Source organism: Suncus etruscus, chromosome 11, assembly GCF_024139225.1.
Source record: "Suncus etruscus isolate mSunEtr1 chromosome 11, mSunEtr1.pri.cur, whole genome shotgun sequence".
NCBI lineage: Eukaryota > Metazoa > Chordata > Mammalia > Eulipotyphla > Soricidae > Suncus > Suncus etruscus.
In genome coordinates, this window is record NC_064858.1 from 7,821,872 (window position 1) to 7,837,387 (window position 15,516).

At 48.5% G+C, this 15,516-nt stretch overlaps 1 protein-coding gene across 4 annotated transcripts in view; it reads right to left on the bottom strand.

Annotated features, from left to right (window-relative positions):
• SV2B (synaptic vesicle glycoprotein 2B) overlaps window positions 1–15,516 on the bottom strand; it is a 47,505-nt gene that overhangs the window by 12,674 nt on the left and 19,315 nt on the right. For all 4 annotated transcript variants that reach the window (XM_049783290.1, XM_049783293.1, XM_049783291.1 and 1 more), the window contains exon 2: window positions 1,094–1,943. In XM_049783290.1, the coding sequence (XP_049639247.1) occupies window positions 1,094–1,628 (535 nt within the window). In that variant the 5' untranslated portion in view covers window positions 1,629–1,943. The remainder of the gene's footprint in view (window positions 1–1,093; window positions 1,944–15,516) is intronic.

Here is a 15,516-nt window from a genome sequence, read left to right on the forward strand (position 1 = left end):
TAGGGTCTCTATAGGGTCTCCGGAGCATAGCCAGGAAGGAGTGATTCCTAAGTACAAAGCTAGGAATAACCCCTAAGCACTCCTGGGTGTGGAACCCCTCCCCCTAAGAAAAAGAAGAATTAAGAAATATCTCAAAAAGCTCCTCTCAAAGCTAAATGCTTTGTGGCTCCTGGGGTTAACTGCAGGACAACTTAACCTTGAGGCTCTGGTGCTATTTCTGTGGGTGGGTGGGTGGGTGGGTGACTAACAGAGTGGGGATGCTCTGGTGGGATGGGGGACTGTAGGGTCATGTCCAAATGTAATCAGGGCTAACCCCTTACTTCTGCTCAGGGCTCACTCCTAACTCTGTGCTCTAGACTAACTCCTGGTGGAACTTGGAGAAAACATATGTAGTGCTAGGGACAGAATTGGGGTGGAGTTGGGCCCCATGCAAAGTATGGGCCTCACCCCCTTTACTCTATTTCTCCTGCTTGATTAATAGATGAATTTGTGTGTGTGTGTGTGTGTGTGTGTGTGTGTGTGTGTAATGTATGTATGTATCCTTTTTTATTTGTTTTTTGGGTCATACCTGGTGGCGCTCAGAGGTTACTCCTGGCTCTGCACTTAGAAATCACTCCTGGCAGGCTTGGGGGACCATATGGGATCCTGGGATTCGAACCACCTTCCATCCTGGGTCTGCTGAGTGCAAGGCAAATGCCCTACAGCTGTGCTTTCTCCTGGCCCCATTATATATGTATATATCTAGTATGTATCTATCTATCTTTGTTTGTTTGGGGGCCACATCCAGCAAAGCTCAGGGCATACTGCTGGCTCTGTGCTCAGAAATTACTCCTGGCAGGCTCGGGGACCATAAGGGATGCCAGGGAGTGAACCTGAGTCGGCCACATGCAAAGCCAACGCCCTACCCATTGTGCTCTCGATCCAGTCCCAGCTTGTTTTCATTCACTGCTTCTTATTGCCAACTCACTCATTTAGTAATGGGGAACAAGAAGCCTCTTCATGGGGATAGATGGCATCGTGGTAGGTTGAAGGCATTTGTGAGTCCTTCCCATGCCGATGACACAGGCCACCACCTTGGCACCTCTCTACTCACCGAGCATCCCTTTCTTGGCGCTGGATAGACACATGTCCTTCTCGGCACTGGGAAGGGCGAAGCTCACCACGAACACCTCCACCCCGTCAGCCATCAGGGCCAGACCCAGGACACAAAAGAGGATCCACTGGAAGCGCCCATGGCCACACTCCTCCATGATGGTCTCGTACTGGTGAGCCAGTTGCTCCTCATCCTCCACTCTCTCGGCCATCATGGCGGCTCGCCCAGAGAAGCCACCAGCCCTGGAGTCTGCCATCTTGGTCTGGTTGGTCTTGCCATCATCAGGGTGTGGGATGCCTTGGTACTCGCCCTCGTAGATCTCATCCTCTTCATCGTGGCCTTCGGTGACGTCGCTCTGTGCATCATCTTCTGGGTTGGACTCACCACCACCACGGTAATAGTTGTCCCCAGATCCGTAACTCTCATAGTTGTCAGAATATCTGTAGTCATCCATCCCTTGGGTCCGGGTGGTTTCTCGAGCTATATCCCTTGCCCCCCGGTAGAGGTTGGGATTGTTTCGATAACCATCCTCCATGGCAAGGTGTATCAGAGAGTTAGGCACAGAATTTACTCATGGGCCTTCTTGGGGTGACTTCTCTCCTCTCTTTGCACCTTTGTCCCTTGGATTAGACAGATTGGTCCAAAAGCAATCGTTGTGTCCTTGTGAGTCCAATGGCTGCTGGAAGTCTCTGGAATGCTTCAAGTTCTGGTTGAGTTTTCTTCCAGTGCCCAAAGATGATGGATGGAAAATATTAATTAGAAGCAGGCCCAGCTGACTTCAAGTTCAAGGAGCTCAAGAACACTGCAGTTCACTGTGTGTCTGATTTATTCTATACTTAAAAGGGAAGTCCTGGGAAGACAGAGAAGAAGGTTAGAAAATGCTGAATCCTGGGGCCAGAGTGACAGCACAGCTGGAAGGGCATTTGCCTAGCACTCAGCCCACCGGATTCTATCCCCAGCTTCCCATAGGGTTCCCTGAGCTTTCCAAGACTAGTTTCTGAGCACAGAGCCAGGAAAAAACCTTGTGGGATGTCAGGTGTGGCCTAAAAACAAAATTAAAAAATGCTGAATTCAGACTAAATACAGTCTGTGTCTTTCCTAACACTCTTGGTGGATAATAGAGGGAATCACAAGACTATGTTAATTCCCACTGAATGACCGTGGTTGAGTCCATAAGGGGGGGAACTAATGGAGCAAGGACAAAGATCACAGAGGCCCTCTGAAGGGGAACAGAGCATAAAAGGGGGACAATCCTACACTAGAGTGAGCCATGACATGAACAAGAAGGTGTCAAGCCTTTGACAACCCTGCAGATGTTGAAGATGTTGAAAATGCTCAAGATGGCAGTTCTCCTACGCTCAGCCTGACTAGGAAACTCTACATCTAGAAATACCCAAGATTTCATTTCCCCAAGCCCAATAGCCTCTGAAGAGCCATCTCTGCATGGGACTGAGACAGGTGGTGACAGGGGCAGATTCAGGACTGGAAGTTGGAGTCGGGAACTCGATTCTGTCATCAGGCAGCTCTGAAAGTGCTCCCTCCTCTCTCATCAGCAGAGCAGGGAGTTCAGGGGTGCGGGGGCCACAAGGCTGGCTGAAAGTGGTTTAAAATCACCCCTGGTCTTTGCCTCTTTGCTTTGTTCTGAGATCCAATGACAAGAACTAGACAGGTATCATGAGGACCAAGACCCCTGTCTCTAATCTACCCAACTCCTGTGCCCAACTAGCTGGTCCAGCCTGTCCTAACTATAGCCCCTCCAATCACCCCTCCCAGAGTACTCCATTTCAGGAGTCCTGCCCTGTCTGCCCCCATGGGCCTGAAGCTCGTTCTCGATTGTCACAATCTCACACTCGTCAAATCCAGATGGTGCATCAGAAACTCAGAAGGTGTGAGCAATATGAGAAGATGGTTTCCATGGCAACCAGGCTGGGTCCTAGGCACATCCCAGAGAAGATGAGAACATTCATGGAGCCAATACCAGCAGAGAACTCAGTGGTAACTGGCCTTTTGTGGAGACTTGGGGCAGAGCAACAGGACAGGACTGGACCAGGCACTCAGGAGACCAGCGTCCCAGCACTCGAGCTGGCGTCGGCCACCCCTGACTGTTTGTCAGGAATTTAGCAGCACTGGGGGGGTGGGCCTAGCAAGCAGTGTTCTAGGAAAGACCAGATTGTCACTGTACTGAAATGCCAGTTTTATTTTTTTTAAAGAAAAACTTTATTGATTGATTGGATTTTGGGCTACACCCAGCAGTGCTCAGGGGTTACTCCTGGCTCTGCACTCAGAAATCGCCCCTGGCAGGCTGGGGGCCCATATGGGATGCCAGAAATCAAACCGGGTCCCTCCTGGGTCAGCCACATGCAAGGCAAATGACTTACCACTGTGCTATCTCTCTGGCCCCTCAGGAGTGATTTTTTTAACTTTATTGATTGATTGATTCATTCATTCATTCATTCATTGGTTTTGGGGCCACACCCAGCGGAGCTCAGGGGTCCTCCTGGCTCTGCACTCATGTCCCAGGGACATGCTACATGCATGTCGGCCACATGCAAGGCAAATGCAATACTGCTATGCTATCTCTCCAGCCCCCTGAAATGCCAGTTTTCCACAAACTCAGCTCATCTTGAGGGTCCTTTGGAATGACATTGTATTCATTCCAGAAAATTCTGCTGAGCAATGTAAGCTAGGACAGTTGAAAGGCCAAATTTTACTAATGAATCATTCAATCTCCAATACAGCACGGAGTCTTTCTTGACCTGTTAGCTCAGGAAAAGAGGCTAGTGGTTAGTGCGTGATTCAAAGCAAGTTCAAAGCGTCAGTTGGCAATCTAACTCTGCCTCTCCAAGAACCATTGAACTTCCAGAAGGTTCTATGACCACCAAGCTCCCAGTTGAGACTGAAGAGGTGAGGCACTTCCTAAGCACAGCTTGAGCTACTTGTTATCCAAATACTAGACTGGATTTGATTCAATTTATTTATTTTGATTTTGAACCACACCTGCTGCACTCAGGAACCACTCCTGATAGGCTCGGGGGATCATATGGGATGCCGAGAGTCGAACCGGGGTCTGTCCCGGATTGGACTCCTGCAAGGCAAATAAATGCCCTACCGCTGTGCTGTTTCTCTGGCCCCACTAGACTGGATTTGAACCACCGCTGAGCCTTCTGAGACACTGGCTTCTCTGGAGTGGGTTGTATAAACCCGTCTATGCACTGGCAGTAGCAGGACTGAAGGGCGGATGTCCGGACCTCACACTGAGCTCCCCTGCCTGACACCCCACTTGTAAGATTGCTGGGCTGACTCACCAGTTATTTCTATTGTGTTTTGAAGAGCCAGCTTACAAGGTGTGAGGAATAATTGATGATCAGACAAGATTCCACCCACACAATTTTATTTTTTGTTGTTGAAGGAGAAAAGCAAGTACTTTAATGCTATATCCTTTAAAGTGATGCCACCTTGAACTGAATTTACAGAAAGCCTTTTTACATCAAAATACAAAAAAAATAAGGGGTCAGAGTAATAGGATGGTGGGGAAGGCATTTGCACATGGCTGACCTGGGTTCAATCCTTGGCATCCCATAGAGTCCCTGAGCTTAGGGTCAGGAGTAAGACTTGAGCACTGCTGGGAATGGCTCAACAACAAACAAACAAAAACTAAACACAAAGAACAAAATGCAGATAATAAGTCTCTGGCTTAATATAAGCAGTATTTAGGATGCAAATCTACATATTAAGCAATATGGGGCCCAGTCAATAAATGTTAGTTATCAAACTTAAAGAGGTGCCTATTGCTGGGATATAAAAGTCATGCTTTTAAATAACTTATTAATAAATTTAAAATGACCACACTGGGCCGGAGAGATAGCACAGCAGTAGGCCTTTTACCTTGCATTCAGTTGACCCAGGGGGGGCCTAGTTTGATTTCCAGCATCCCATATGGCCCTCCAGCCTGCCAGTGGTGATTTCTGAGTGCAGAGCCAGGAGAAACCCTTGAGCACGCTGGGTATGGCCCAGAAATCAAACAATCAATAAATGAATAGAGTTTAAAAAAATAAAAATAAGGGGCCGGGTAGGTGGCGCTGGAGGTAAGGTGTCTGCCTTGCAAGCGCTAGCCAAGGAAGGACCTCGGTTCGATCCCCCGGCGTCCCATATGGTCCCCCCAAGCCAGGGGCGATTTCTGAGCACATAGCCAGGAGTAACCCCTGAGCGTCAAACGGGTGTGGCCCAAAAACCAAAAATAAAAATGACCACACTATAAAAGCATGTGAATTGGGGCCCAAGAGATAGCGCCGAGATTAAGAAATTTACTTTACACATAGCCAACCTGGGTCTGATTCCCCAGGCCTGCCAGGAGTGATTCTGAGCACCACAGAGAATGACGCCCACCTAAAAATCTTCACCCTTGGGTCCACAGTAATAGTACATCAGGAAACACACTTGCCTTAGACATGACTGACCCGGCTCAATCCCCAATGTCCCCTAGGGTACTCTGAGCATCCCCAGGAGTGATCCCTGGAAGCAGAGCTAGTTGTAAGCCCTAAACATGTGCTTCCCCACCCCAAGAAGAAAACTTCACCATTTGTGCCAGAGCAATAGTACAGCATGTAAGCCACTTGCCTTGCACATAGCTGACCCGAGTTCAATCCCCAACAACCCTGAGGTCTCCAGAAGTGATCCCTGGGCACAGATCCTGGAAGTCAGCCCCAAGCATCACTGGATGTGTCCCCCCCCCAAAAAAAAAATACAAAGCAGTGTCATAACTGGCCTGTCTTCAGAACATGCCCCAGTCTGACCTTCCAACATGTACTCTCTCTCTCTCTCAAACACACACACACACACACACACACACACACACACACACACACACACACACACACACACATCTTTCCTACTTACAGAGCAGTGTTGATGATGCATTAACATTCTCTCTGCTGACACCATTCGGGAAAGACTCAACCCACAGCACCAGGGCCAAGCACAGACACAGGACTTGCCCACACTGCACCCACTCAGTCCTGCAGACAGGCAGACCAAACCAGAATGAGCCCTGCTCTCACTCCAGCAGCCAGCACACCCTGTGGGGTCTCAGTACCCCACCAGTTGCAGCCCTACCTCTGTCATACCAAACCCCGGGTGGCATCTCAAGTTCTTCCACCCATTCTGTGCCAGCTGCTCCTCTGGGTACTGAGTCACCAGCTGACCACGGCCCCCACATTACTGAGCCCCCAGCCAACATCTCCCAAAGCAGATACAAGCCCTTCTCTGATCCCAACAGGAATCCCAGACAAGCCAGCACCCCTACGACATAACACTGACTCACAGACAGCGTGAGTTGCCATCAGTGTCTCTCAGTCCCTTTGACTGTGAAGGGGAACGAACATGTCCTCAGGGGGGCCAGGACAGCTCTGCCAACCACTTCAGTCTTGCCCATTATCCCTTTGCTTCCCCCTTCCCTTTGACCTTTGCTATGGGGCACACCCAGCTGTGCTCAAAGCTAGCTCTGAGCTCAGGAATCACTCCTGGCAGGCTCAGGGGAGCTTATGGAATACTGGGATCGAACCCAGTAATCTATGTGCAAATCTGGCCCAAAAAGTAAAAGTTCTTTGGGGCAGGGACACCCCAACAATGCTCAGGGCTGACTCTTTTTTTAAACTTCATTTATTTATTGATTAGTTGATTGGTTGTTGGGTCACACTCAGCAGTGCTCAGGGTTTACTCCTGGCTCTATGCTCAGAAATCACCCCTAGCAGGCTGGGGGACTATATAGGTACCGGGAATCAAACTGGGTCCTTCCTGGGTCAGCCGCATGCAAGGCAAATGCCTTACCATTGTGCTATCTTTCCGGCCCATGAGGACTGACTCTTTGCTCTGCACTCAGGGATTCCTCCTGGTGGGCTTGGGAGACCTAATGGGATGCCGAGGATGGAACCAGGTCTACTATGTGCAAGGCTAGTGCCCTCCCTGCTGTGCTGTTGCTCTGACCCTCCATTACAGATCTTGAAGAATAATACTTTGACCTCCTACCAGTCAAAGGTCAGTCCTGGGCTTCACCACAGTATTTCCTAAGCAGTACTTCCCTCCTCTCCACACAGCTTCAAAATTCATGTCTGGGGCCAGAGCAGTAGCACAAGCAGTAAGGTGTCTACCTGGGCCCGGAGAGATAGCACAGCGGTGTTTGCCTTGCAAGCAGCTGATCCAGGACCAAAGGTGTTTGGTTCGAATCCCGGTGTCCCATATGGTCCCCCGTGCCTACCAGGAGCTATTTCTGAGCAGACAGCCAGGAGTAACCCCTGAGCACTGCTGGGTGTGGCCCAAAAACCAAAAAAAAAAAAAAAAAAGGTGTCTACCTTGCTCGGGCTAGCCTAGAACAGACTGTGGTTCAATCCCCAGCGTCCTAGATGGTCCCCCAAGCCAGGAGTGATTTCCGAGCGCATAGCCAGGAGTAACCCCTGAGCATCACCGGGTGTGGCTGAAAAACAACAACAACAACAACAACAACAACAAATTCATGTCTTCCAAAAGCTGAGGGCGCAATAGCCCACAAAGGGGTGTGAGTTTGATCCTTATATGTATGCTCAGGAATGAGAGTTTCATTCCTCAGTCGAGGTACTTGGTGATTGAGTACAGGTTGGTTGCCCTTTAGAACAAGCAGGGTGTTGGGGCTGAAGCCATGGCACAGTGGTAGGGTGTTTGCCTGGCACGTGGCCAACCTCGACAGACTCCAGTTTGATTTCCAGCATCCCATATGGTCCCCCAAGCCTGCCAGGAGCAACTTCTGAGTGCAGAGGTAGGAGTAATTCCTGAGCACGGCCAGGTGTGACCCAAATAAACAAAAGAAAAGAACAAATGGGGTGACACACAACGTGGACCAGAATGTGACCAGAAGCTGGAGGCAGGAATCTTGGAGATTATGACCCATGTCTTCGAGAAGTGAAAAGAACTTTCTTCCTAGAGCCCCTGAAGGGTGACATCACACTTAAACTTAACACCAGGAAATAACTATGTTGACCTGTCCTTGGTGATGCCATGGGCATCTATCCAGGAATGACAAATTGCAGGCTCCCCAAGGTCAGGTCTTTTGCCAACATCACTGCTGGCAAGTCTGGGTGCAGCCTCCAACTCCCCTTCCACACCCAGTTTTTGTCGCCTATCCAGTCATGAGGGCCCCTCCAGGACTCACCATGGCTAAAGAAGAGAAGCAAGTAAGAAAATTTTCTACCATGAGGAGAGTGTCATCCTGTTGTCTCCCCTCTGCTACCAGAACATTCCTCTACCACCCGCTGCCCCTTGAACCAAGTTCATGCAACAAGGGGCACTGAAGTTCTGCCCTCCCCAGAAGATCGAACCTGCCCAAGATACGCTGCTAATAATGTTGGACCAGTGCAGTCTGAGCTAGCTGCGACTGAGTCCAGTAATGGAAAGTTCTGGAGTGAGGATTGGAATGCACAAAAGCAACTCAGGGCCTTGGGGGGTGGCTGGATGGCTGGAGACTGATGTGGAAAGTTGATAGAAACAGATTGGAATGTGTTCGATTATACCTTGTTCTACCCAAAACAAAGATCATCCCGCCACCACCGCTTTGGCCCCATCCCTGGTTTCTTTGTATGTATGTTTACAACTTGGGTTTTACTCAAAACAAAGATTGTCTTATATATAAACCTGGGCAGAAGACAGGCTCAGGATAAACTGAGCTATCTGCCCTTACTATGTCCTTACTCTTCCATCTGGGAGTGGTGTCTGTACTCAATAAAAACCATCGTTCTACGAGGAAGGACGCCTTTTTGTAAGGACCACATGATATAAGCCACATAGTAGGTTTTCATTTCCATTAACACTGCCTCAAGCTACTGGGTCATACCAGGTAGCCTATCAGGGAAAGTCACAAGGGAGCAGCCAATGATGTTAGAGGTCATCAAAAAGCTAGAACCTCCCTATATCCCTTCCCCATATAGTCCTCTTCATGACCTTGGGCGGTGTTCATCTCCTTCTAGAGATGACCCTGGCTGGCCATTTTGGGGGCATTGGCAAATGGATTAAAATATTCAGCTAAGAAACTGAAGAGAGAGCATAGCAATAGGGTGTTTGCCTTGCACACGGGCAATCCAGCATGGTCCTTGGTTTGATCCCCGGTATTCCATTTGGTCCCCGAGCCAGGAGCAATTTTTGAGCGCAGAGCTAGGAGTAACCCCTGAGCGTCACCGGGAGTGGCCCAAAAATTTTTTTAAAAAGTATTCAGCTTAAAAAAAAAAAAAACAGTTCTAGCAGTAAGCTCACTCTCTATACAATGTAGAATATTGCCAGACTAGGGCCGGAGTGACAGCACATTAGGGCATTTGCCTTGTATGTGGAGGACCCAGGACAGACCCGGGTTCTATCCCCAGGATCCCATATGATCCTCTGAGCCTGCCAGGAGGATTTCTGATCATAGAGCCAGGAGTAACCCTTGAGAGCCACCAGGTGTGGCCAACCCCCCCCCCCCCAAAAAAAAAAGAAGATTGCCAGACTACACATATTTAACCCTCAGCCTGGTCTGGATTATTTCACTCACAACCCTGCTTTAGACTCATTGGCCTGGGCTTGGAGATAGGGTGTGGGGGGTGATTTCCCAGAAATGGGCCTAGGTGCAGTTCCTGACCCCAGAGTCACTGGGATGGAGCCAAAGTAGGTTCATTTGCAGAGGTAAAGGGAGGAAATGGGAGCATGTTTGTCCTTTTTGTTTGTTTTTTGACTACGCCCAGAGGCCCTCAGGGGTTACTCCTGCCTCTACGCTCAGGAATCACTCCTAGCAGGCTCAGGGGACCCTATGGGGTTTTAGGAATCATAGCAAGCACCCTCCCCACTGTGCTATCACTCTAGCCCCCAACATGCTTGTCCTTCTACTTGGCTTTGCCTTGGATCTTCCTGAGAAGCAGCGTCGCCTTTGGAGAAGGAGGGAAGTTACTAAGACAGACCCCTGTGTGTGGCCCAATTCTAGCCAAGACCCTGAACAGATCTGACCTGAAACAGTATTTTTAGAACCAAATACCACCCGCCAAAGGATCACTTCAGTCTCCCAGAGCATCGGCAGCTGTTAGAACCTGCCGGGCCTCGCAGACAAGTCCCTTTGCCTCCCCAAATAGACGGGCTTCAAATGCCAGGGGCTGGATGAAAGCCCAGTTGAAGAGAAGAGCACAGCGGGGCCCAGAATACTCCTGAAGGTCACCCCTACAGATTTGGGACAGATCCAAATACCACCAATGAGCCACATCCTTTGTGACTCCCACCTGCCTGCTCACCCTGGGTCTTGTCTTGGATCTGGAGTCCAGTTCCCCAACCCTCCGCCAGCCAACACTGTCTCAGCTCACCTCTCACCTGCTGTACCCCTAAACCATCTGCTCCCCTCATTTGGCTAGATGCCTAAGTAGCTCCTTTAGCTGAAAAACACCCTCTGTTAACCTTGACAGATGGTCCTTAACCACATCCCCTCTATTCCTCTATTTCCCCTCTCTGGCTGCCCCTTCCAAGGCAAACAAAACTTTGGGGGGCATTCCTACAGAGGGGTGCAGAGCCAGGAATAAGCCCTGAGCATCACCGGTGTAGCCCTGAAAACAACAACAAAAATAACCAACAGGGCCAGAGAAGTAGCACAGTGGTAGGGCATTTGCCTTGCAAGCGGCCAACCCAGGATGGACTTGAGTTCAACCCCCAGCATTCCATATAGTCCCCCAAGCCTGCCAGGAGTTTCTTTTTTTTTGTTTTTGTTTTTGTTTTTGTTTTTGTTTTTGGGCCACACCCGGTGACGCTCAGGGGTTACTCCTGGCTATGCGCTCAGAAGTTGCTCCTGGCTTGGGGAACCATATGGGACGACGGGGGATCGAAACGCGGTCCGTCCTAGGCTAGCGCAGGCAAGGCAGGCACCTTACCTCTAGCGCCACCGCCCGGCCCCCTGCCAGGAGTTTCTTCTGAGTGCAGAGCCAGGAGTAACCCCTGACCACCATTGGGTGTGGCCCAAAAACAAACAAACAAATAAAGCCAACAAAAAAAACAATAACAAAAACCCACATATTAGTGCCCAAGCCATTCCTGATTCCAGCAACAAATTTCCCTAGAATAAATCACCCTGAGGCTGACTACCGCCCCCCCAGGGTGTTACTTCTCCATAATTAGCCCCTTCTCCCACCCTCAACCCTCACTTAGCTTGGATGGAGTATAAACTTGGTCATTAGAAAGAGCTAAAATGCTGCCAGAACACAAACATCTTAGCATTCTGCACAGAGCTGGGCTCTGCTCCAAAACCTGGAGTCACCACAGAAGTCAGAGGGGGAAGGAGGGAGCCCACAAAAGGGGCTAGCGAGCCCATGGGACAGTCTCACACAACTGCCTTGGAGCCTCAGGGAGACCTGGAGGTGGGTGTAAGTGTGGACACCAGGGCTCAGAGAGACTTTGGGAAGAACCCGAGGTCACAGCCTGCAAAAAGAAGCCAGACAGTAACCAGGTGGGCCTGAGCCTACACCAGCTTTGCTATGCTGTGCACTTTCCACAGTCTGGGCAGGAACCTGAGTCTGCCTCGACCCCAGACCTGCCAGCTCTGCTAGCAGATGGCACCTCTCCACCTGCCTCTGCCCACCACTCAGCTGTCCTGAAGAAAGTTCCTCCTACACACTTGGCCAGGAATGATGGAGAATGACGGAGGGTCTCCCAGAAGCCTGTTCGTGCCGCCAGTAGCAGAAGCACACAATCACTGCATAGACAGGAATACTGTGAGGCTGGGATCTCTCTTTTTGAGTCTGTCAGGGGCCAGGGCATGGGGTTAGGCGTGGATAGACACTTGAAAAGCACAACAGCACCAAGAAAAGAAAAGAAAAGGAAAGAAAAGAAAAGAAAAGAAAAGAAAAGAAAAGAAAAGAAAAGAAAAGAAAAGAAAAGAAAAGAAAAGAAAAGAAAAGAAAAGAAAAGAGGAAGGAGCCAGAGAGATAGTTCAGTGAGGAGGGCACTTGCCTTACACACACCCCCAGATGGTCCCCCTAATCCCTACCAAGAGTAATCCTCTGAGCACAGAGTCTGGAGTCATCCCTGAGTTCCACCAGGTGTAATCCCTGGGCACAGAGCCAGGAGTCAGCACTGAGCCCTGCCAGAAATGACACCTGAGCACAGAACCCAGTAAGCCCTGAGCACTGCTGGGTTTGGCCCAAAAACCAAAATGAAACATTAAGAAGACCAACTGGGGAACAAGAGAGAGAAAGAGTGAGAGAGAGAGAGAGAGAGAGAGAGAGAGAGAGAGAGAGAGAGAGAGAGAAAGAGAAAGAGAGAGAGAGAAGAGCTCAAAGAATGCATCTTCTCTTCGTGCAAGAAGAAATCCTGTTTCACCCCCCAGAACCACATGCTCCCCCCTAAAGTCTGCCAAGTATACCCCAGAACCACTCAAACCAGAATGAAGAAGGAATGTCTGCCTGGAGTGACCCAAGTCCTTTGTGAAAGGGGAGAAGAACAAGAATCTCTGAGGCTGACAGAACAATCTGAGAAACAACAGGCAAACAGATAAACAGGGAAGAAATAAATGCAATTACATAGGTATTGGGGGGGTTCCCTTGGACAGGAACCCCAGAGCCAATAGGGGTGAAAGATCCTGTCCAAGGAAACAAACTAGGCACCTGGGGATGTCCAGGAGGGAGGCAGCGAGTCCCCAGAGGAGAACTGGCTGGGAGATTGGTAGGTGCTAGTGGGCAATAACCAACTTCATCCAGCACCCCCTGCTGCTCGCAGGGCATGTCCCCTGCTGCTTGCAGCCATCAGGGGTTGCCAGATGTGCCCCTAAAGATGTTTCTTGGGTCTAAGCCCAAGGAAATTTTTATCAACTAACCTAGGTGTTGTTTCGAAGGGGAGAGAAACTCCTTCCTCATCAGAATCCGAACAGTGACGACTCCCCCAGAGATCGAGGAGAGAAGGGGTGGTGTGCAAGCTGTTGTGTGTATAAATAGAAGTGTTGAGAGCTCAGAATTTTTTTCCAAAATGGTAGAACTGTGAAGTCGAGAAGACTTCAGAAGTGGTCCAATGGGAGGTGCATCCTCAGGCTCAGAGCACTGGGGTGATGTGCCCCAGCCCAGAGACCTGGCTTAGGGTTAGGTCACCAATAAAGCCACCTCTGGCTGCCAGGAATCGGATACAATTGCATCAGTGATGTGGGAGTCACACAGAACACACGTCCCTGTAGTTTTGAGACCCAGAAACATTCGGTCCTGATAGAAGAATTCTTTGCCCTGGTCTCGCTATGCATGTGTTCTTGGGTCTCACTTTTTTTAAAGGTTCAGGAGAATAATTTTATTTTCTATTTTAGGGGTCCAGTATGGGCAATGCCCACGGCAAATAGGCCAGTGTTCATCTCAGCAGGGCTAGGGGTTATTAGGGCCTGTTGGGAACTTGGGGGAACTCCTCAAGGTTGCACCTGGCATTGGTCAGGTGGCTGTGAGGTATGAGGTGCTTGTTGGGGCCCTGGCACAAATAAGCCACTCAATTCTGGAATATGACTCAGTTACAAGAGAAGATAAAATCCCGCTGTTTGCAACTAAGTGGGTGGTGTAGAGAGAGTCCTACTGCATGAAGTCAGAAGGATAGAAACAGACACAGAAAGACCTCTTGCATATATGGACTCTAAAGAAATGAGACCCAGAAATAACAACTGATCAGAGGTCGAAAACCCTGAGAGTGGCCCTACAGAATGGAATCCAGCAGACGGGGCTGGGGTGCAGTGGAAGGGACCTTGCAACATTGGTGGATGGACAATGACACTGGTGTCGAGTGTGTGTGGTGTTGGAACATTATGTTATTAGCAGTATTGTCCATTACAGTGCCTGCATTTTATATATGTACATATAAATTTTATATACCTTTTTTCCAGGGGCCATGCTAGTCTTTGAATCGTTTCAATTTTAGCTACCTAAATTTCATATATTCATATACATTTTATATATGTAAATATAACTATATATTTCACATATTTACATTTTATGTATGTATATATGTCTTTTATATGTTTTACATATTTTTTTTTGGTTTTGGGTTTTGGGGCCACACCCAGTGATGCTGATGCTCAGGGGTTACTCCTGGCTATGCACTCGGAAATCGCTCCTGGTTTGGGGGGGGCCATATGGGACACCAGGGAATTGAACCCCAGTCCATCCTAGGTTAGTGCATGCAAGGAAAATGCCCTACCACTTGTGCCACCTCTCTGCTCCTATATTTTATATTTTATATGTGTATGTATACATCTTGTATATATAACTATACATTTTACACGTATATTTTTATGTATGTGTAGATACATTTGTATACATTTTATGTAATATAAAATATATTTTATTGTATTATATTTTATTATATTACACATATATAATAAAAATATATACATTTATGTATATATAATGTAGGCACCATAATTGAAAATATTCTAATAATATATATTCTGATTTTAGACAATATTCTATATATATATAAGTAAAGGAAGGACCAGAGAGATCGCACAACAGGAAGGGCTTTTGCCTTGCACTTGCACGTGGCTGAATTCCGGCATCCCATATTTTTGTTGCCACCATCAAATAATTTCAGGCTTCTTCTACAGAAAACCAGTATCTAATAGGCGTTCTCCTAACGTCCGCAGAAAGTTCCACTCGACGTCCTCTGAAGTATTTTTTAAAGGGGGGGTTTAGAGAAGGAGACACCACTCCAGAATGCACCGCACAGGCAGGGACTTGGCTAAGCGGCGGGGGCTCTTTCAGTACCGAGGACAGAGACCTGAGCCCGCTGTTGGGGCAGGAACTCTCCCGCTGTGCCCTGCGTCCAAAGCATGATGAAACGCAAAGCTGGGAAATTCATCTCCCTAAGAAACATCTAAGGGCATTCAAAAATATCCATTTTTACCTTTAAAAGAAAGCTATAGAGAAAGGAGAATCCATTTGCAAATCGGGAGCAATATTTCTTTAAGCGGACACATTATTCATCTCCAAAAAAATATGGCACAAAATGTAACACCAGAAAAAAAAATTTAATATAGTTTCTCCTGCAAGAGGAGATGGTGCTCTGAAAGGTCCCTGTCTGCCAGTCCCTCCTGCAGGCACAGTTTCTCTGCCAGTAAGCCATGTGTATGACTCAGACTTTGGTACTGAGCACAAGAATAAAGTGGGCCCAAGCAATTCTCTTTCTGGTACAGGAAAAAAAAAAAAACTGTACCTTTAAAAGATAAATCTCTTTGTGTATTTAATGAACACGGTTATGCTTCCAAGTTAATTGCCTGAAATTCTCTCCTCTCTCCTCTTACGTGTCAAAATTCATTAGGCACATTGGTTTTTGCACACCCTCGTTAAACCCCTCTGCTGGTAGGTGTAATTATTTCCTCTCAAAAGCAGCCACCAAATGCCAAAGGGGTGAAGTGACTGGCTAACGATGCCTAG